At 40.7% G+C, this 21096-nt stretch overlaps 3 protein-coding genes across 4 annotated transcripts; all 3 read left to right on the top strand.

Annotated features, from left to right (window-relative positions):
* Window positions 1–369: 369 nt before the first annotated feature.
* Window positions 370–4756, top strand: LOC119739603 (sortilin-related receptor-like). Its single transcript, XM_038214586.1, has 3 exons — window positions 370–674; window positions 2282–2428; window positions 3757–4756. Exons 1-3 carry the CDS (start codon window positions 602–604, stop codon window positions 3936–3938), a joined length of 402 nt encoding a protein of 133 aa, XP_038070514.1. The 5' UTR covers window positions 370–601; the 3' UTR covers window positions 3939–4756.
* A 2971-nt stretch (window positions 4757–7727) lies between these two features.
* LOC119739602 (LDL receptor repeat-containing protein egg-2-like) lies at window positions 7728–21096 on the top strand. 2 transcript variants are annotated; one of them, XM_038214585.1, is made up of 4 exons: window positions 7728–7884; window positions 17320–17434; window positions 18638–18811; window positions 19724–21096. In XM_038214585.1, exons 2-4 carry the CDS (start codon window positions 17347–17349, stop codon window positions 19891–19893), a joined length of 432 nt encoding a protein of 143 aa, XP_038070513.1. In that variant the 5' UTR covers window positions 7728–7884; window positions 17320–17346; the 3' UTR covers window positions 19894–21096. The 2 variants fall into 2 exon arrangements, with proteins under 2 accessions (XP_038070513.1, XP_038070512.1); XM_038214584.1 differs by lacking the exon at window positions 7728–7884 and adding an exon at window positions 16538–16620.
* Window positions 13259–15218, top strand: LOC119739601 (G-protein coupled receptor moody-like). The gene has a single exon (XM_038214583.1). The coding sequence runs from the start codon at window positions 13568–13570 to the stop codon at window positions 14732–14734; it is 1167 nt and encodes a 388-aa protein (XP_038070511.1). The 5' UTR covers window positions 13259–13567; the 3' UTR covers window positions 14735–15218.

Here is a 21096-nt window from a genome sequence, read left to right as displayed (position 1 = left end):
GATGACGTCATTGTCATTTTCTCATGAATAAACATAAGTTTCCCGTCGAAAATACTGAATTATCATGAGATTGCTTCACCCGCATACGGAAATCAAATTCGCCCGTCACCGCAGCTTGACCGCGCTAGTCAGGGACCAAATGCATTTTAGGGGAACAACTAGCCAAATACAGTCCAGGACCACGACTAGCGCTTGAATGACACGCCCAACACGTCAAACAATAACAGGCATCAGAACATTCCGGAGGTTACCGGAGGTTGCTGGAGTAACTCCCAAATTCGCGTAAAGTAAAAATGTACAGGCTGCGGAATTCTCGACGCGAGAATGTCAAAAATCAAAAGCATGTACATTCCAATGACAGAGCATGTCATTGTGTCCCACCTTGATTTGATTGGCAATTCTTTATTGTTATATCTTGCTCTTCAATGCATCCCTGAGCTTTTATTTTTAGTCACTTGCGTTTGGACTGACAGGACGGTGCGCTACAAGTGTGATACACGTGCATTTTAAGAGTCAGTTTTTTTAAGAAGCGATTTCGAAACTGTCGTAACGTGTACCTGGCAAATCTCCTCTATAGTCGGTCAAAAAAATTGCAATCAAAATGAAGACAGAAGTTGCATTCATCCTTGCAATTACTATCTGCTGCCCTCTGCTCTGTTCTGCTGCTATAAAGTGTAAGTATAGCTGTTTTCCCTGTTCATTAAGATCGCAACATATAGTGCTTGGAAGGGTCTACCTTCGTCGGTGTTTTGAATGCTTACCCAGTTTGTTCCCGAGTGGTATTGTTTTCAAATTGTTTGTGCATTTGATCAGTTGTAACATCTGAATCTATGACGGCCGTCGACACACCAATATGGGAGGGGGAGGGGGTGGGAGAGGGAGAGAGCGAGAGGGGGTGATAAAAAAAAGACTGACCGACCGCTCACTGGCGTGGCTGGGAATTGTTTGGGGGGGGGGGTACAGGGAGGGCATCAGAATATCATTGGGGCACATATCGCAAATGTCATATTGCAGTTTTACCCAGTTGGGCCCCACAATGCTTCGATATTTCCATTGACATAAGAAATTGTAAACAGTAAGCCTTTGGCTAACTGAAACAAAATACAGCTTACAAAAACCCTTGCTGGTTAGGGAAGGAAAAGGGCATTTTCAGTATTTTGGGTGAGGGTGGGGGCACCTGGGGGGGGGGGGGGGCACTGCGACCACTCCGTACTGATGAAAGTGATAACTAGTGACTTATTTTCTCTCTAGTTCCCCTGCCGCCTCAGAATCGAAAAGGTGTGTGTGGCGGGGGGGGGGGGGGGCAGGCCTTGGACGCCATCTTATGAACGAGGGGGGGGGGGCTGATGTTAAAGTCGATGAGATGGTATTTATTCCCAAATATTATGTGTCACACACGAGTTTCTGATTATCCGACAATTTCGCCGACAGCATTAAGCCTCTTCTAGCAAGGCCCCTGACCGCGGAAATCATAGCGCATAGTCGTATATTTACAGATCAGTTTAGAAGTCATCTGACACTATGGCATTTAAGTGCTGGGGTACTTTTGTCTAGGATCAATAATCCGCTTTTGGAACGATTGCAAGCTTCAACGGTTTCCATGTAAAAATCCTCCTCAAAAATTGAGCCGTTGAAGCGCTAGTCGGCAGTCCAGTTGCACATGCTTCGTTCCAAAAGCGTTTCTTCAAACTCGTGTGCACTGGGAAACTTGCGTGGGACTTGGACTCTTTACGAGTTGTGCATTTATGCCACACCAGTCTTTTGTTGACATTTTGGCTTAAAATTCGACGGCTTTATTCACTGCTGGTTTTAAGGCAAAATGTCCGCCGTGTCAAAATGTAAACAATCTCGGAATTTCAAGTATTTTCCTGGCCAATGCAGGCCCATGTTCCTATTCCTCCATGGTTGGCCCACTAGGGGAATTGTCTTTGGCACAAACTTTTGAAATTTGACTGCAAAATCATGTAGGCCTAGTTTACAACATAAAATACTAAATGTTGCCACTCTCTGAACGCAAGTAATTTAGACCAATAAATGGGGGCGGGCTGGCTAAGGTCATCCTATGAAAGCATCCATTCATTATTTTGTACACCTGTTTTCAGGTGTTACCATTCGGCACTCCAGATTCAAGAACCATTGAGTTTCAAGAACATGGGTCTGGGAGCTACATAAGCCAATGTAAAAAAAAAATTCAATGGCATCCAAATTTTGATATGAGAATCAGAAGCCATCTATTTTGTTCTTGAGTTGTGTTTATTCATTTTGTTCCCTTATTTTCTAGTTTCGTGCGAAGAGCATCAGCTATGGAACATTTCCACATTTAGGTGTGCCACAAGAAACGAGTGCGTACTCAAGCGGTACGAGTGTGACTCCGTGCTGGACTGTCGAGATTTCTCCGACGAGGACCACTGCCCAACACAACACGCAGGTAGGCACCAACCTCGGTCCCATGGCGTCGAGTAGTACGTTCCCACTACCTGCTATCCTATTAGAAACGAGGTCGAATACAAAGTAGGGCGCCAAGCCCGCCCTCTTTATAGCTCGTGACGAAAAATTTAATTTCAGGTTTGCCGCGATCGGGAACTGTGAATAACGTTATACTATGCTCACGTTCCAAATACATACAGTGTACTAAACTGTTATCCTTTTTTCATCCAGCCCCCCCCCCCCCCTCCAGCTAGGACTGCACAGTTGCATCCCTCACACGCTTCACTGCTTTCAGTTCCACTATCCCTCATAGTCATATACAATGTACTGTCCAAAACGTTGAGATCCCCCGATTCTTTTAAGAACCTCACAAACTCACAAATCAGATTTGTTATATGGTGTTACCTTGGAATTTATCTCCTATTTTTTTTGGTATACACAAAATTGCTGTCTGTGAATGTGCCTTTTATACATAGAGTACGTCGCTATGAAGTGCGTGTGAACCTTGGGGAGGAAGTGAGGTCAAACTTTGGCGTTATACTATAAAATAAAACGAGGCAAATTTAATCAAAAAGTTCCGAATAGGGCCTACTACTTTACATTCGTGTTGAGATCTTGATTAGCTCGGCTACTGATTAGCTCGGCTACAGAAATTCATAGCCGCCATTTGGCATTTGGACGGTCCTGAAGACTTCAGCCAAGGCACAATTCAACTTTTTTGTTGGAGAGATGACTTGACTTCAGTGGCTGTTCCACACTGATGCTAATGGCCAATTTTTATTTTGTTTAACTAACAAGAGATTACTCGGACATGGGATGACGGGACCAATGAGGACCATCTTGATTTGTTTCATTCATCTCGTCGCAGGGCCAACACAGATACAATTAGAAACGTCCATGTTCGATCTTGTGATGCATATAAAGGAAAAGAAATTCACTGATTTCTTGGGGTGTTTTTGCCAGAAGCGTTTCGTATGCTTGTACATAATTATACATGTCACGAAGTCTCTGCTCTTATTGCACACAAAGATGCAATGCCCGTTTAAAGTATAGTCACATTCCTAATACCGATTCATAGTGAGAGCGTTGTTTGACAAAGCCCACTGGTCCCTGGGGTGTTGAATGGGGCGCATAACTATACCCCTCTTCACAAGTCTATAAGAGCTTTGAAAAGAGAGCCAGCAATCTCTTCCATCCAGACCGAATGCGCGTTGCGTCGCCAGCAAATTAACATAGCCTAAGCTGGTTTTTGTGTCCAACTTCTATAGACAAACATAATGGACGGACAGACCACTGATCAGCATTAACTATGCCTTGGTCCATTCATAGAAAACTGCGTGAAGGACTTCGAAGGGAAGAACTCTTCCAGCGGAGAGCCGCTGCAGCGATTCCAGTGCGGCGACAGTATGTGTATCATGGGATGCCAGCGATGCGACGGCATTATCGATTGCAGGGACCTGTCAGACGAGATAAATTGCACCGGCGACGAAGTTATCCCGCCCTGTGTTTAGTGATTATTTGGATGTATTATTCTTAAATGTCCATGTTTCAATGTAAATAGTATTCAAAACAACTGTCTGCGAATTAGGAACACATATCAATAACGTTCCATTAAAATGCAATCCCCATCTTTCACCATTATGAAGTAAAATGTCATATTTCTATGCAAAAGTTGTTCGTTTTAGTTATTGACACATCGAATAGAAGAATTGGCCCAATGTTAGTTATGGGTTTAATTACTTATCAAATTTCGAATAAACTGTTTGCACGAAGATAGAGCTGCGGCCCTCGCAGGACTGGACCAATTTACTCAGGGGCGGACCTGTCATGCATGCGAATTGGCAACCCGTAACAAAATGGGTTTAAGAGGTGCAGACACCGAAATAGAGAGAAGGTAGATTTTGCGTTAAAATAAACCCCCAAAAAAGAAAAGAAGAAAATTTGTTAGAAGGAAAAAAGTGGAAGGATATTACAGTTTCAATCAATATTTCAAAAGTGTTTTAGTTTCAAATGTCAGGCTTCCAGTCACTATATTTCGGGGAGCAGGTAAATATGAAAAGGCAGATGTCGACCAAAGCTTAGAGCTTATTCTGTAAAACAGAGCTGTATGCTCAGTTGCTTTTTATTCAAATTTCACTAAGAAGGCTTTAAATAATTGAACTCTTTTGTTGCAATAGGAGGAATTGGGTAGCGTTTTTCTCCATTAATCGCCAGACGGAAGCCACATTTTTTCTGGCTCGGATTCGTATTTTTGTAGATGTGTTTAACGGAAAACGTTTTTAATGAAAACATTTTTAAGCTGATAATTCATGTTCTTCGTTTTTAAAACTTTTTAACTATTTTATACAAGGTAACTGTAAGTGTTTAGTTACTCTAAGTTGTATTTATTTACATCAAATTGGAATACCCAAGGGCGGATCCGGGGGGGGGGGCCAAGGGGGGCCATGGCCCCCCCAAAACGAAACCAATTTTATTTATTTATTATGTGACATCGCAATAAAGGCAGGCAATGAGTACACCACCATCTTTTCCTCAAAAAAACATTGGCTAAAGTGGTCAGAAATTGCCTCAGATCGCACCACAAAGCATCTAGAATCCAAAAATTTTTCGGGGCCCTTAAGCGGGCCCCGAACCCCACGCCGTAATTTTTTTGACCCACTTTTTTGGGGGACCAATTTTTTTTGGCCCCCCCTAAAATTGTGTTCTGGATCCGCCCTTGGGCGTACCTCACTCATTTTTGGCGATTGCCCATTTGAATTATCTGGTACATGATGCTAATGAGATAAAGTGCATGGAATGTTCAACAGCGAACTTGGATAATTCTTCAGCAGTAAATTTAAGTGCCACGAAAAGGTTTATTACCCTTGCTATTTCGAGTTTCACCTTGAAAAGTAGATCTGTTTACTGAACTGAAAGCAATCTAAAACCAATTCTTTTCTGAATGAGACATCGAACGACAAACACCCACCGACATTAAAGTTATTGAATTATTTATTTTTTACGAAATTCGAATTATTTGCGATCCGACAATAGTTCGGCACTCGCAGGGAGTGTTCATTCATGTGCAGAATGAAAGCCTTTTTTTCAGAGGGTTGCAGACGCCGAAAATCGGATTTTCTTCTTCGTTAAACAAATAATTGTTTTGATGAGCACGAGGGTTCACAACTTTAATATTTCATCAATGATATCTGATAATCTCGTCCAAAAAAATGATGGTTTATTTTCACTTTGTTAACGGTTCAAAATGTTACATCTTATGGAGCCATTGTACCGATAAAACTAAAAAATGTTGTCTTAAAGGCATATAGGATAATTTCGGGTTTTTTTTAAATAACAGCACTCAAACATATATCGAAGGAAAATTCTCAAAACCTAACTGTTGCAGTGTGAGCTCGGCGAAAACAGTGAAAAACCATGCGCATCTTTTTGATAACGAAATATTATCATTAATATTAATCTGTATTTCCGACGATCAGTCATTCGTAGGAAACACTTACATGTTTCTACTTCTTCTCAAATTAATGACAGCAGGCCACACGGTACGGAAACATGCAAATGCGCCTTGTTAGAGCACTTAGGACGTGAAACCAATATCAGTGAACGTGATTTTCAACACTAGTTCTTCATGGAAAAGAAAATCATAAATCCCACGTTTGGCATGAAATATAACTTTGGCACCAATGTCACAGTAATGTGCGTCAATTTTCTAAACGAGAAAAGGCACTACCAAACTACCAAAAAAATACTCCCCCGCATGATTCGACACAGACATGCCGGGAAATTGTTGAGATTGGATGAAAGTGCCGTTGACCCTCAAAATATTTCAGGTCAGATTCTCGCCATGACGTCTACACACAATAAAACACAGATTACAAAGACGCGTCTGTATGGAATTGTCGATGTCCTCATTCGTGAATACAGCTTCTAATATTGTGCGTCAAAGCGTGGACAGAAATTTGAATAACAACAGGAGAACTTTGAAAACAAAATTAACAAGTGTTATAAAGGAGACATGAATATGTTCGAGGCCATCTGTGTGTTTGAAATATAATTGGCACTCTAGTGATCCTTGGCGATAGCTTATTCATAGGAATGGAATTATGACTAATGTAACTTACTATTGTGTCGCTCCTGCCTCGGGAACTCACTTAGTAGAATGTGAAGGCCGAGTGAGTGGGTTGGCAGTATAAACAACAGCTTTCAAGTTTTGCGTCGGTTTAATTCTTTTTTGACATTTTTCTAATTCAACCTTGAAGAAAATCTCGGCCTCATAATGACTCATTTCTTTTTATTCTTAAAACTTTTTATTCTTAGAAATTTCAGATTATTCCCATGGTTTTCAGATTATCTAACAACATAAGACAAATTAATGTTTATATTTCATGTGAAGTTGAATTAATTGAATAATAATTGTTATCAAATAACTCCCTGTTGATGTTTTTTTTAACTCGTTGAAGTTATTGAAAGTTATGAGATTTTCTTTTTATGTTGCGCGTGCGAGTCTATTAACTTTAAGAAGCAGAGACTTGTCTTTATACGGTCCAGTGTCGTCTCAGAAATTGTTAGAAAGAACTTTAATTTGTAAAAATGTTGATGGTTTTAAGTTAAAATTATGCTATTCTGATTATCAATTTATAAAACCCATGTAGTTTGTGCACTCTCTTTCAATATGTTTAGGTGTAAAAGACGGTCACCATCTGTCAGAGTCTGGTATCTTTCCAGCGTAACTTTGAGAACATTTTAATGAGTCAACTGCTGGATGTTGTTCAGAACCTTGTCTGTTGTAGTGGATATTTTCGTGGATAAAGGATTTGGGGTAGTTCTAAGGAGAAAACAAGCCGAAATACTCTTCGCGCAGCTTGCTGTTCACCATCACGGACAAACTTTTCACACGTGGTCCTATTGGTTGCTAATTCAATTCCGAAAAAAAAACTGTTCCGTGTTCCGAATTACTCCATTTATTGACAGCTATCGTGTGATTTGGACGGTAAAAGGTTCTGGTAACATTTGAAACAGGAAATAGCAGTCGAGATCGTATTTTATCTGCAACAATGCTTCCGAATAAATGAGGAGGCCAGTTTAAATATATATATAGGACAAACTTTAGGATACATAAGCCTGCTCTTGTATACTGAGCGCAGTTTGCCATGAGGCCGATGACGCTATGGCGAATGTATTCACAAAGGAACCCTGATTGCCTTCCCAAAGAATAGAGAACTGTGTGTGTTGGAATGCAGACAAACAGGCCACAATAGAAAACGAATTTGAATACGGCCTTTGTGAGCTGGCACGATAATTGTTATTTAAATTTTTCGGGGTGTGGGAATGCCTTACATCGAGAGTGCAGATTTTTAGGGGTCAAGCCGAAGCACCGTACCCAGTCGCCATTTATACCTCGGAGGACCAACACTGCCGAACGCGACCCGTTTCGCATCGATACTTTCAACTTGACTGCTGGTAAGTTTGTTTTGATTTTTGATGTTCGATTAGTTCGCTATATTAACCATTATTCATGGGATTCCTTGCTCATATCGATAGATTTCTTCATGAAATATTTCACAGTAATGTAGAATTCTCATCGCTTTGTTGATTGTGTACAAACTCTGAAAATATTCTAACAAAATTTAAATCTGTCGGGGATATTCAGTATTAAGTTGGTAAAGGATCTAGATGGAATCTTGCATCAAATAGTCAAATTGTGTGTAATTTCTTTGGACTACATTAAAACACCCCTTGTTTTGTTAGCGCTTTAAAAATCATCAGTGCAATACTTTTAAAATTGATAATGGCCTGTTTGACACTTTGTACAAACCGAGTTTCCATACGTTCGCATGTAAATCACTGACCGTAAAAATCGGTCGCTGGATATTAGTACATGTAGTAGCATAGTAGAAGTGCCAGTAACGACATTAGTTTCTGAAGACATCGATATTTCATTGTAAAATGACTAGCGCATGAAATGATCGGGGCCCAATTTCATGCCACTGCTTACAGTTAGCGTAAGGCTTACTGTAGCAGGAAATTCCGTGCTCATACGGTTAGCATTAAATCAGGGTTAAGGATAAGGCATTTTTTGCTTATGCTCATGCGTACATCCCCAACTATTCTGAGCACGGTTACAGGGTTAGCACATATTTTTTTGCTAGTGTTGGTGTGACAGAACGCGGATCGTAAACTAAGCGCGGGCTTCAATGGTTAGCAGAACCACGAAATTAGGCAGAGATCTACCCCCCGGTCCCATCATGCCATTGTTTCCAGAGCATGATGGAACGTGTTTTCAAATGAAAAAAAGCCCCGGAGATTACCATGTGACCAGAAAGATTGGCGGTCTATGATCAGGTAGGCCCCCCTACATGAAGTTAGATTTTTGTCAAAGAAAAGGAAACGTTTGAACAAAGGCTCTAGATGTATTTGTATGGAAATGGGTCAACTCGTACCCCAAAATTGACACCCAAGTCAAGTCGTACCCGAGTTAGGTCGTACCCGAGTCAAGTCGTACCCCAGTCAACTCGTACCCGAGTCAAGTCGTACCCGAGTCGACTCGTACCCGAGTCAACTCGTACCCGCAGCTCAAAATAGTTGCCTATTTTCGAAAAGAAAATCAGTGAAACGAACGGAAGATCGGAGGGATATGGCCGGTTGTCCGTGCACGGTGACATCGTTTGTGCCGAGCCTGTGCGCGCACTCGCTGGTCGTGGTGGTCGTACCGTGCACAGTGACATCGTTTTTGCCGGGCCCGTGCGCGCACTCGCCGGTCGTGGTGGTCGTACCGTGCACGGTGACATCGTTTTTGCCGGGCCCGTGCGCGCACTCGCCGGTCCACGTGGTCGTCCGTGCACGGTGACATCGTTTTTGCCGGGCCTGTGCGCGCACTCATCGGCCAACGTGTCGTACCGTGCACGGTGACATCGTTTTTCCCGGGCCTGTGCGCGCACTCATCGGCCAAAGTATGCATGCTTTTATCAATTTATTTTATTTTTGTATTACAGATGATCCTGTGGTTTTCCGATGAACCATTTTCTGCTGCTCAAACCGATCGATCGGATGGTCTGTCACACAGTTCATGATGAATCGAATCGGATGTCAAGTTTCGAGGACGAAACCCGATTAGCTCAGTTTTGTTTAAGATAATAAAATTGTCTCTTGCACTTGAATTACAATTTGCTAATGTCAAACAATCTTTCACACCCAAGGATCAACTAACAAATTGGTCCCCTAAAACTTATAGAAAGAGCATCTCTGAATGAAACGAGCCACCATTTTCCTTTATCGTGTTTACTTCCTTGATGCCTCAAATGTAAACAAATAATTAAAAATCCTACATTTCTGTTTCCAAAATAATATTCTAGTTGAACTTATCGCAGAAACTTTATTTAAGCTGCACAAGATTTTTTTACGACATTTACCGAACTAATTGTACAAAAAATGACCAACATATTAAAGAATCATTATAAATTAAATAACGATGTCCGTGTGACTCTTTTTAAGTTTCCTGTAATATATTTTCTCTTCAGATTTGTACTTTCAGGGCCCCCAATCTTCCCAAAGAGATTTGTGCCATGTGCAGTTTTTATTCAATAAATGATGCCAAAAATGGAGTGAGTGAACGTTGAAAAATATTACTTTTACATTACAAAATTCGTTTTTAATAGCAGCTTTCTTTAAAAAAAAAAAGGTCTTAAATACTAAATTCGTAAAAAGAAAACTATGCCCTTAAAACACGTTCGACCGAACAAAAAAAAGACGTAGCAGTTCGCACAGTCACTCCGCAATCTCAGTGATCCAGGGTCTCTGAAAAAAGAAAGAAAAAACATCATTACTAAGAGAAAATACTACACAAATTTTAAAATAACACATCTGATGATCTGGATGAAAATTGAAATTTACCGTTTATCAGCGAGGGCTCCGTCGACTCGCGAGTACCACTCTAATGCCGTTTTGAAAATGTTCTCCGCGCGGTACCCGTCCGTTCGCGATGAAGCCCTTGCCGATGAACGGTACATTTTCCCTTTTCATCCAGATTGTGATCAACATTTGATACCACCGCCTTCAACTAATCCTTGAACTTTATTTGTATTTCTGGCGGCGTAACTAGTATTTCTCAGTCGCCGTTTTTGAGGGTAAAATCGGAAGTTTTGTTAACCATCCATCTGTACTTCCAAACTAAAAAAGGAGGGGAGTACGAGTTGACCTGGGTGCGAGTTGACCCGGGTACGAGTTGACTCGGGTACGAGTTAACCTGGGTACGAGTTAACTCGGGTACGAGTTAACTTGGGTACGAGTTAACTCGGGTACGAGTTGACCCAAAATCATTTGTATACATGAATTACTTTCCACCAGAAAAAAAATCACTAAAGTTAAAATAAAAATTACTTAAAATTGACTTAAATTTAAATTTTAGGCTTGTTTTGTCTGGTGTAAAAGGATAAAGGAAAAGTAGACTGATGTGAAACACATTTGGAGCCTCATCTCTGCCTTTTTTGGAATATTTGGAGGATTTAGTCGGTAACGTTCTACACTCGGAGTTACAGAGCTAGTAGCTCACAAACTTGAGACTGGGAGCGGCTTTGGATTCGTGCCCATTGAAGAACTGCTTTAAAGCCCATTGAACACGCCCTCTCCGCCACTGTCTGTTCAAGCGCCTACTTATAATTATGCTGCACTATTATGTAATGACTACCATAAGCATGCAGGCGGGCCACTCTATCGGCCACCCAGCTACATGTACAATGCCGATCGTTTCTTCAATGGCACTTTTTTTTTTAGGTTTGCGCTCCTTTTATTCAACAGGGGTCTCAAGAGTAAACCTCTTGTGTGCACTCATTTCTGATGAATTAACTAAACAAAACAAAACAAACCTCGAATATGGATGGTGAATGCAATACGTAGTCCGAAAATTTGGCACTCTGAATACTGTGTATGAGAGTCCCAAAACGTAAGGAACTGAAAACATAACAAGAAAATAGACTGACATCTGAGACAACAAGTCCAACAACTCTTCAGTACTGCGTCAATCAACTGTTAGCTGACTGTGCCAAAAGAAATATCTAGGACGTCGGGTACTAGGTCACTATTTCAACACATTTCTCCATAGTCAGGCACCAAAATAATGACAATGAATAAAGAAGTCGGTCTTGTTAAACAGTTGGATGGATGGACATGTACAAGTCTAGTATTTAGCCTCATTTTGAAATCACTTGACTTCCCTCTCATGTGCAAGCCACTGCAGTAATATTGAAGAAAAGTCTGCTTTTAAAAATAAAATTGAGTCTTCAAACTTGGTTGGTGAAGTACTAAGGGACCTTTTCTTGCCCATTGAAAGTTTTGGAGAAATTTGCTGGCTAAAGATTGAGTAAAAGTGGCCTAATCTTCTTTTGCATCGTTTTGAGCACTTAAGGTCATACCAGTCTGAGGTTTATGAAGAAAGCCCCGGTATCATCTTGTTATGTCGGATTCAAACAACGGGTTTTTTTCGTTCTTTATGTCTCGAACATGATTTAGACAGTTAAGCAATTTCTTTGGTCGTTTGCACATGTACTTTTTTTAGGGGGGTGGGGGGTTGAACTGTATGTGGCTTATATAGGAATGTATTCAAGTGTTCTGTTAATTTTTTTTTTTTTTTTAATAATTTTGTTATAAGTGAGAATGACAAACTGATTATTTTGATTGATTGCCTCCGCTCTGAATTTTCAACGGAAAAAGGTCTTTATCATGAAGCACATTACCAAACGGTTAAGCACTATACACGCACAGTCGAATATAACGTTCACATCGTTGCAAATGTGCCTTAAGCGAGGTATCCCTTATAATGCTTCTGTCTTTTTTGGTTTCAACTTTAATTGTCATTTGTTATTGCATTACCTAAGTTAGGAGTTTGCCAGGGAGATTTAAATAACGAAACGTACTCAACAAATCTATTATTTTATGAGAATTAAAAATCTGCTTTAGTACCGACAGGGCCGACGGGAGGGTACTAATCGTAACAGTAAGAGGACCTCAAGCCGCCATCCTCTCTGACTTTAAGCTTTTCTGAATTTCCCACTCCCAGCTATATTTTGTTCACAATGTATGGTTTCGCATTTGCGAAAGCCAAGTTTCACAACAGTTGTCACGACCTCCGATGCTAGAATGGAATTTTTAATGCCGTCCTATTCAACCACTCCAATTTCTGTATTCGTCAGTAAAAACCTAACTCCCTCGGGTCTGTGAAAAAAAAACATATGAAAATAGGATTCAGTATCAGTTCGGACCATTTATGGCATGAAAATGGAAAAGTCCAAGTAAAAGTAAAAAGTCCTAAAGAAACAACCTGAATATGAGCCGACTTATCATTAATGACCAAGGATAGACACTGATTGGTCACTGTATGCAACACCTGTGTCTTGGTTTCAATTTCGTTACCGGGCTTTAAAGCTATAGTCCATCATTTGCAGCCATCCGAAAAGTAACTGGCGTCATTATTGTTGAAAAACATACTTGGTTGAAAGATAGTAAGTGGACTAAACTCCCTGTGAAATTGTTCTCTCTGGCAAGCTGTCATTTTGAAGTAATCAATGAAAGAAGGCCTTTCCAACGGTGCGTCTTAAGACGCACCGTAGGATTGGCAAGCATTGGCACGACACACACGCGCGTGTGGTTGCTATAATTCGTCGGATCAGTGCGCGACATCGCGAATAGATGCAATCGGCTCAGTGAGAACGTGTCTCGGACACTGAATTCAGGCCCAAATCAAAACATTATTCAGCAACTTTTGATTTGAAATTGAGATCCTAGAATAAGCTGAGGAAACTTCATCAGGTAACTGTTCAGTATCCTTCATTAGATTTTGAACACTTTTGTTGCTTCAAACGAACAAAATGCACAAATTAAAAATGATGGACCATATCTTTAAGAAAGGTCGTTCATCAGTTTGGGTTTCCTTTTCCACGACCTTAATTTCAGCTTCATGAATTTATAAATAAGAACAGGCAAAAACACCCCAAGGGTGTAGAATAAGAGAGGTGCGTGACCACATAAGGCAGATGAGACAAAATCAGGAGTAGGCCTAAGCCTATAAAATACCGGATGGTCAAAGAAACAGTCATACCAAAACTTGTAAATGTAGGCCTAGTGCTTTCCTGCAAACACGCTGAAAACCAAAATGTCGAACTCTTCTTCAACTGACAAAATTGGTTCGGTAACAACTGTTTATGACAGTTATGCTGAAAAGCAGTTGCTGGCAGCTCTGATGAGTCTCATTTCCATCGTCGGTGTGATTGGCAACAGCGCCGTCTTGCTGGCCGTTGTTCTCTCCCGCAAGCCTCGCACGACCACCAATATTTTCGTGGTCAACTTGGCCGTAGCGGACCTCATCACGTGTCTGAGTTTGCCCATCATGGTTCTGGCGCTTCTGAGCGACAGCAGGGAAAAGCTTCTCGTTCCCGACAATCTATGCGCTTTGCAGGGATTTGTGTTCATCGTTTGCATCGGGTGCAGCCTGAATAACATCGCGACGACTGCCTTCTATCGCGCCGTGATTACTCGTCGGAAAAACATGCGCCGTCCGATCTGGTTCTTCAACCGTCGCGGTCTAGCAACTATAATCGCTACGACCTGGCTTATTCCCTTAGTAGTCGGACTCTTGCCTATTATATCTGAGTTTGGCTCGTACGGATACGATGACAAATTATCCACTTGTTCCTACAGCCCGACAGCCAAGGGCTCCGCTACGTTTTCCAGAATCATGAGTGCCGCCCTCTACCCTGTGCAATTGATTGTTACATTCACTAGCTATGCAGTAGTCTTCTACACAGTTAGGCAACACGTCAGAAGAGTCAACGCCGCTCCTGGGCAGCCGATAGCCCTAGTTGGTGGGGCCATGAGGCTACCATTGCAACCAGGTGCACCTATGCGTCCACACCCATTAGCGATTCAAGTTACAACCTCGAGCAGCCAGGAGCAGGTCCTTGCTACAAACCAGCTACAATCCAACCATCCGCCATCAATTGCCAGACAGCCTGCTCCAGCCAGGCGTCAGCTTCGTCGAAAGATTGACGTCAACCTCACTTTATTCCTTGTTGTCTTTTTCTTTATCATATGCGTCTCTCCCTATTTAGTTTTGGTGTTGCTTCTCGAAGACAAATCACAGAAAATTGTGTCCTTTTTTGGCGCGCTTATCGTCAGCAACAGTTGCATAAACCCTGTGATTTACACGGCCCGGCATCCAGACTTCAAAACAGTCATCCGCTGCATCTTGCTCTGTCGACTTAATAAGATACCACTGAAATCATCCTTTCTCATGAGTTTGCTCAGCGCTCAAGGAGAATGAGTTACATGTACATGTATACGGTTCCTCCAAGAAACGAATGTGGGGCGTGCAAACATTCCATTCTTGCCTTATTCCCTGGCTCTATGAATATTGACTTCAAATGTTGAATGTCAAAGTTAAACACTAGTTATTACCTTTCCATTGTATCACTTGTTTCGATGACATAGATGTGTAATAGATTCCGGTTGTATATTTATGAGCGTCAGTTGTGCTAATGAAATCTTTCAAATGTGGGTTCATATAGAAATGGGATCCACAGCGCTTTCGGATCGCGTAATGGTTATGAGAGAGGTGCTATGACTTCACATAAGAATTTGGTGCCGCATGCATGTTTCGCGTTTGCTCGTTTTGGAACAGAAACTTGCACTATAAGTTCCAGGTTTTTTGGTGGTTTTTTATTTCAAACGATTGCATGGTGTTACGATAGAACATTACAAAATATAAAATCGACACATTTATCAATAGGTATACATACAATATAGTTACAATATACAATAAAATAAAATAAATATACAAACATTCATTTTTCTAACATGAAAACCAGATCAACAGCTCCTTCTGTTTTTTGGTTTTTTTAATTTGTATACATGTAATTGTTAATCAATTGATAAAAGTATCTGTGGATGAGTTATGTGCATGTAAATGTATTCAAATAATAATTATCTACGGAGATAATTTAAATTATTCATTCAAAATTGGAAATGTGACTCTAACTCATGGTTAAAATTGTGCAGTGTTGTTTGAATCGTAAGCACAGACTACGTCGATTACTTGTATAATACCACGATTATTACATGTGCAGTGTACATGAATTCACAGGGTGAGTAAAGAAGAAACGAAACCCAAATGGCAGGACCAGTTTTTGAATGACCATTTGCCTACAGCACTTTCAAAATCTAGGATATGAAATCCCAGTTATTCTATAGAAGGTACAAGCCTATGTGATTAGCTTTCTTTTAGTACAAGCATCATTCAAATCACTCATGTACTTTTCAAGTTACGGAATTTTGAACACAGACACGGTTTTAAAAATCTGTCCAGGATCACAAAAAAATAAGATTCCTTTTAGCAAAACGAAAACAGTTCACAGGCATCCCTATGAGAATTGTTCTCGTTTTGCTGGAAGAACATTTACTTTCTTTGTGATCGTTGGACAAATCTTTAAAACGGTGGTTGTGTTCAAAATTCTGTAACTTGAAAGTAAATGAGTGATTTGAATGATTCTTGTACTAAAGCTTTAATGACTGGGCTTTTTGTATCCTAGATTTCGAAAGTGCTATTACAGGCAAAACTTCATTCAAAATTGCTGCTGCAATTTGGGTTTGGTTTTTTTACTCACCCCGTATTCTATGTGGCTGAATGGTAAATTTGTAAATAAGAAATGTGAATTATTTAAAGCCAATGGAACATTGCATTTCTATCATGGCATCAAAACGTAGTACAATGCTTCATGTTGTTTTGCGAACGAAGTGCACGCTTGTACGGTGTACACTGATTAAAATTGCTGTTTAGTCTTAACAGTAGCTACACGATGTACTTATTCTGGTTGAACATCATCAATTTCATTTTATTTGGATGTTGTTCATAACTGCGCGGAGTGTAAAATGACGATAGAGTATGGATCAATCCTATAGTGATTCGCCAAGTAGAACGCGTGGATAGTAGTTAACACCACATGTTTCTTGGGGGCGCTATGTTGCACAAAATGTAGTTCATCATCAGCCCCACAATGCTTCCGTCCGTTACCGGACAAATACATCCGAAAGACGCCACTATGTCTTCATTTCTTTGGAAATTTTCCAGCAGGTGGTCCGCGGAAAATTCCAAAAGCGCGAGAGGAGTGGAAGCTTGAAGCGTATTATATGGTCACGTACCTGCATTTTAAGGTCCCTTAATTCCACGCAATTTCCACTGTCAAATTTACTAAACATTAGATAGTTATACGCGCCATTTTTCTCTTTCTCCCTCGCATTCCTTAGTTCTCATCTTTCATTTTTGGGTGGTTGTGGTGGGGAGGTGGGGGAGGGGGGGTCAGGGTTGGACCCCACGTCGTGCGCACACTGCCCGTGGCTGCATAGACATTTATCATGCTGCCACCACTTCAGTCACGTTCCCTGTATCCAATAACAGTACTCAATGATAATGATTTTTGTACAAAAGGGGCCAGACTATTTTTCCTTCCAGCCTCGCTTTGGTTACGTTGATTTGAATGGGAAAAAATCAAGATGGCCGCAACATGATAATGGTCTGTTGCTTGAAAACTTGACATGTTACGAAATCAATGGCCAATGGCTGAATTAAAAAGTAAGGCCACCCTACGGATCTCTGAGGGACAGAGGGAATAACCCCCTTCCCCCTTCCGCTGTGTATACCTCTGGCTATCTCACTAACTGATGACTGTCAGTTGTGAAGTAAATGGTGGTTGGTTTGTGAAGAGAGCCGGCCAGTTCTATTGTGCAAGACTTCCCTTCAAAGGACTAAATCCGGCCGATTATGTACACCTGAGGCATTGCAAGACCTCCAGTTATAAATAATGTAACTTTTAATTAATCGATTGAATTGAATTTTTTTGTGTGCTCTTGTAGACAGGTCGCCATCTTCCTACCGGCGTTATGGATATGTCCCGGGTTCTCATTCTGTGCGTGTTGGTCGCCGTGGCCTACGCCCAAGTCAAGAAAAGCGAACGAGTTAAGATTTCTGGTAAGTTCATTTTCTTCTTCTCGATTGAAGTAAAGTACACACCCGACGTATAATGACTTGGAAACCATTTAACTCAAACAAAAATCCAAAACTCCCTTATAACAATGATGCATTTAACATTTTGTACCAGGGATCTATCTCCATAGGTTCAGTCAGCAAAATATCCTGTTCGATACATCAACGCTTACTTGCGCACTGCGTGTAAAAATAGACTAGCTCCTAAAGTTAACAATGTATTTTTTTAAGATTACTGACATGTCCCTTGAATTCAGCTCAAGTTGCGCTGCTCACAGCAGCCGAGGGAGTGAGTTCAAGTGTTTAACAGTTGACACGAAGAATGAATCTTGGAAGGCCCTAGCTTTGTGACTGACGAATGAATTTTTGGTTTGTTTTCCCCTTGTATTTCTGGTATTAGGCTGAACATAGTTGTGAAGTGGCATGTCGACCAACCCATTGTTCATCTTATACAACATATATAATTTATGTTGGTTTCTTCTGTATGGTATCCGTTTTGGATTCTGTATGGTATCCGTTCGGGATTTTTAAATCCATATTATAAAAATTCTCCCGGAAAGCTACATGTACCTCTACGCCCATTCGCATAAAACCGTAGGTGGTTTCGCAATGTGTTTAATACGACAGATAAAAGCCAAATTATTTTGATAGGCAAGCAAAAATTTGTAGCGACTACAAAAATATTATTGCAGTCAATTTTGACAGTGGACATAAATAAATGATTGAAATGCGATTGCCCACACATAATTTACCTCGTGTGGGCAATCAATCAAACGTGCAACAATTGCAATGCTATATTCTTCTCGGCCGAGCCCGACACAGGAAATATTCTTAAAAGAGCAAAGTTAATTTATGAAATAATTATAACAATGAGTTTCCAAAAACGTATATGCCTATACTTTGTTGGGTATTCCGAAGTTTGGACCCAACTTACATTTCTCAAAAAATATCGTGTACGTTCAGTTTGATGCCCAAAGCTTCACCAAAACAATCCACCATCAGGCAAAAAAACTTTGTAAGGAAGGTTCAGCCTGGTCATCAGTACTTGGCATTGGCCTTAATTGCCCTCCACGGTTTACGTACAAAGACGGTGTAATAGACGTAGATTTAGAGTAGGCCTATTTCAGATCAGTTCCAAAGAAATTTTAAGATTAAACATCCATTTTTTTTTATTGTTCACCTTTGCAGACTCTTGCGAGACAATCAAGGGTATTTTGCGCGTCGATGAGTTGGATCCTGAAAAGTACCAAAGCTGCGGTGAAGGCGGTGAAGGGGTATGCTACGAGAAGGCAGCACGATGCGATGGCATCCTCGATTGCCCCAACATGGCTGACGAAAAGGACTGCAAGGACAAACATAAGGGTGCGTACTATACAGCAACATTATTATCCAGTTAAGTTATAGGAAAGGAACAGGGCGAATCAAGGGGGCGTGGCCCCCCTGAAATTAAGCAATGTTGTATATTACAGGAAAAAGCACCAAGACTCTTCTAGCACTCTTCACCATAGGCGCCACCACTTGCCTTCACCATTTGCTGCTTGGAACATTTCAGGCCCCCCCCCCCTTGGAAAACCCAGGATCCTCCCCTGAAGAAGTATGTTCACAACCTGGAATTCGCCTACCTATTCCCCGAAGAGACGACAATCACACTGTCTCAAAATATTAGATCCAGGGCAATTGGACGTTCTAATACTAAAACAACAAAAGAAACGGCATCATGTCCTAAAACGTTGGAGAGGCAGTTAAGAAACACTTACTTAAACTGGATACCGCAAAAGCAGCTGCATAACTCCAGCAATCTGTGGGCGGATTAACAAGATGTTAAATATCGCAAGGACCTGGGTATGCATATTTCACACTGTTTATTTGGGGCTTATCCAAACACATCCTTAAAGTCTAAATTTCAATACATGTATTTCACTTCGCTAGGTTGCGAATCGGAAAAGTAGACCTCAATCGTGAATATCACTTAGTTCCAAAAATCACACAAACACACTCTTTCGAAGGTGTTTATAACACGCATCATTACTACAGCTTTGTTAACCATCGTCCTCCGTTAATGTTTGGTGCAATCTGCATGATCTTTGGGTGATAATTTCCACCGATAAGTCCTAAATCTCATAGGCTGGGAAAAATATTTTTAAAAAAAGAGCTCATTCAGGTATTACAGGTATTGAACTCTTACCTGAACCTGTGACAAGATGTCCGAAATAAATCATTAAGAGATCACTTATATATATAAAACCAAACACCATTCTTTTCTTTTGCGTCCAGTCGACTGCGATACCGGGTACATTACCAAGCCAGGCACGGCGTACCGATGCGAGGCCATTGCAGGGCAGGACCCCGAGGACCGAATGTGCATCCTGGGCGGCTGGAGATGCAACGGCAAGCGGGACTGCCCCAACGGTGACGACGAGGAGAACTGCCCGGAGCAACAATAGGCTCCATGATCACAATTTAGCATAACTAACCTCGGGCTTTCTTTCCTACCAAAACTCCAACAGTTTTGCTAGAAGCAAAGCTCCCACAAAGAGCACAAGGGCCAGGTCACACCAGGCAATTTTCATGACCAACTTGGATGCAATCCAAAAAAATGTATTGCAGTGCAAGCTGAATGAAACCCCGAGAAGAACGAAGTCATCTTCCCGATCCTTAAATTCGCAGAAATTCCGCAGAACACTGCATGCAGAGAAATACAAGTTGGTTTTCTCGGTGATTGCCTCGAACGGGTTGTCTGTAAAATTGCCTTTTGTGACATTGCCCTAAGAACCTGAACTCTACCAGGAGCTTTCGTTTGTCCCCTAAACTACAATACACAGTTAAATACAGTAACACTTTCTATTAATGCATGAATGATGTTAAACAAAAGAAAGCATATTGCAATATACACTGACTCCAATGTAAATTATGAGATGCTTGGCTAATGGAATATCTGGTGTTGAATTTTGGCGGGTTTGGATATTACCTCTCTTGTTCATGGAAACTTATTTAGATACTTAGACAGGTTGCCATAGAAGCTGTATATTTTTTTTCCTTTCTTAGCGACTGTCCCTTCGGTTTTCCACAGCAGTAAACTTTCTATGTTTTATGCACAAATAAAATGTTAAGTTTATTTCTGTATAAAATGTACATGCCGCGCGCTTTCAAGCACAAAACATTCAACAAGTATCATAGAATGGAAGTAGCGTAAACAAGAGTGGATGTATTGTTTAAATATTTTCACTTAATCTGGCTGTGAAGCCAATGGCTAATTGCAGGCTTCAATGATGCAAAGTGGCAAATTATTTTCATTGTATTTTGTACGATCAAATCCTAAGAAAGTTTGCTTAAATTAATGCAAAAAAGCCCAATGCTTACGTAATGTAATTGTTGACTTGTGATATGCTCGACTAAAACACCAGAAAGTTATATAGTGTTCAAGTGTTATGTGCTAAGAATCATTTTAAGCAATTGGAAATGTAGCAAAGATATATGGGAGCATTACTTTTAGACCAGACTTTTTTAACAATCGTATTTTTTATTCTAATATGTAAACCATGTAAAACTAACTTAAAAGTTCTTGTTTATTAGCTCTTTTCCAGTTAATTGTGAAATGTACTAATGACCAAATAAAGTGTAGAACGAGATGAATAGTTTACATTCTA

Source organism: Patiria miniata, unplaced genomic scaffold, assembly GCF_015706575.1.
Source record: "Patiria miniata isolate m_02_andy unplaced genomic scaffold, ASM1570657v1 HiC_scaffold_4, whole genome shotgun sequence".
Lineage (NCBI taxonomy): Eukaryota > Metazoa > Echinodermata > Asteroidea > Valvatida > Asterinidae > Patiria > Patiria miniata.
Note: the sequence above shows the minus strand (reverse complement) of the source record. Positions and strands in the feature narration are given on the sequence as shown.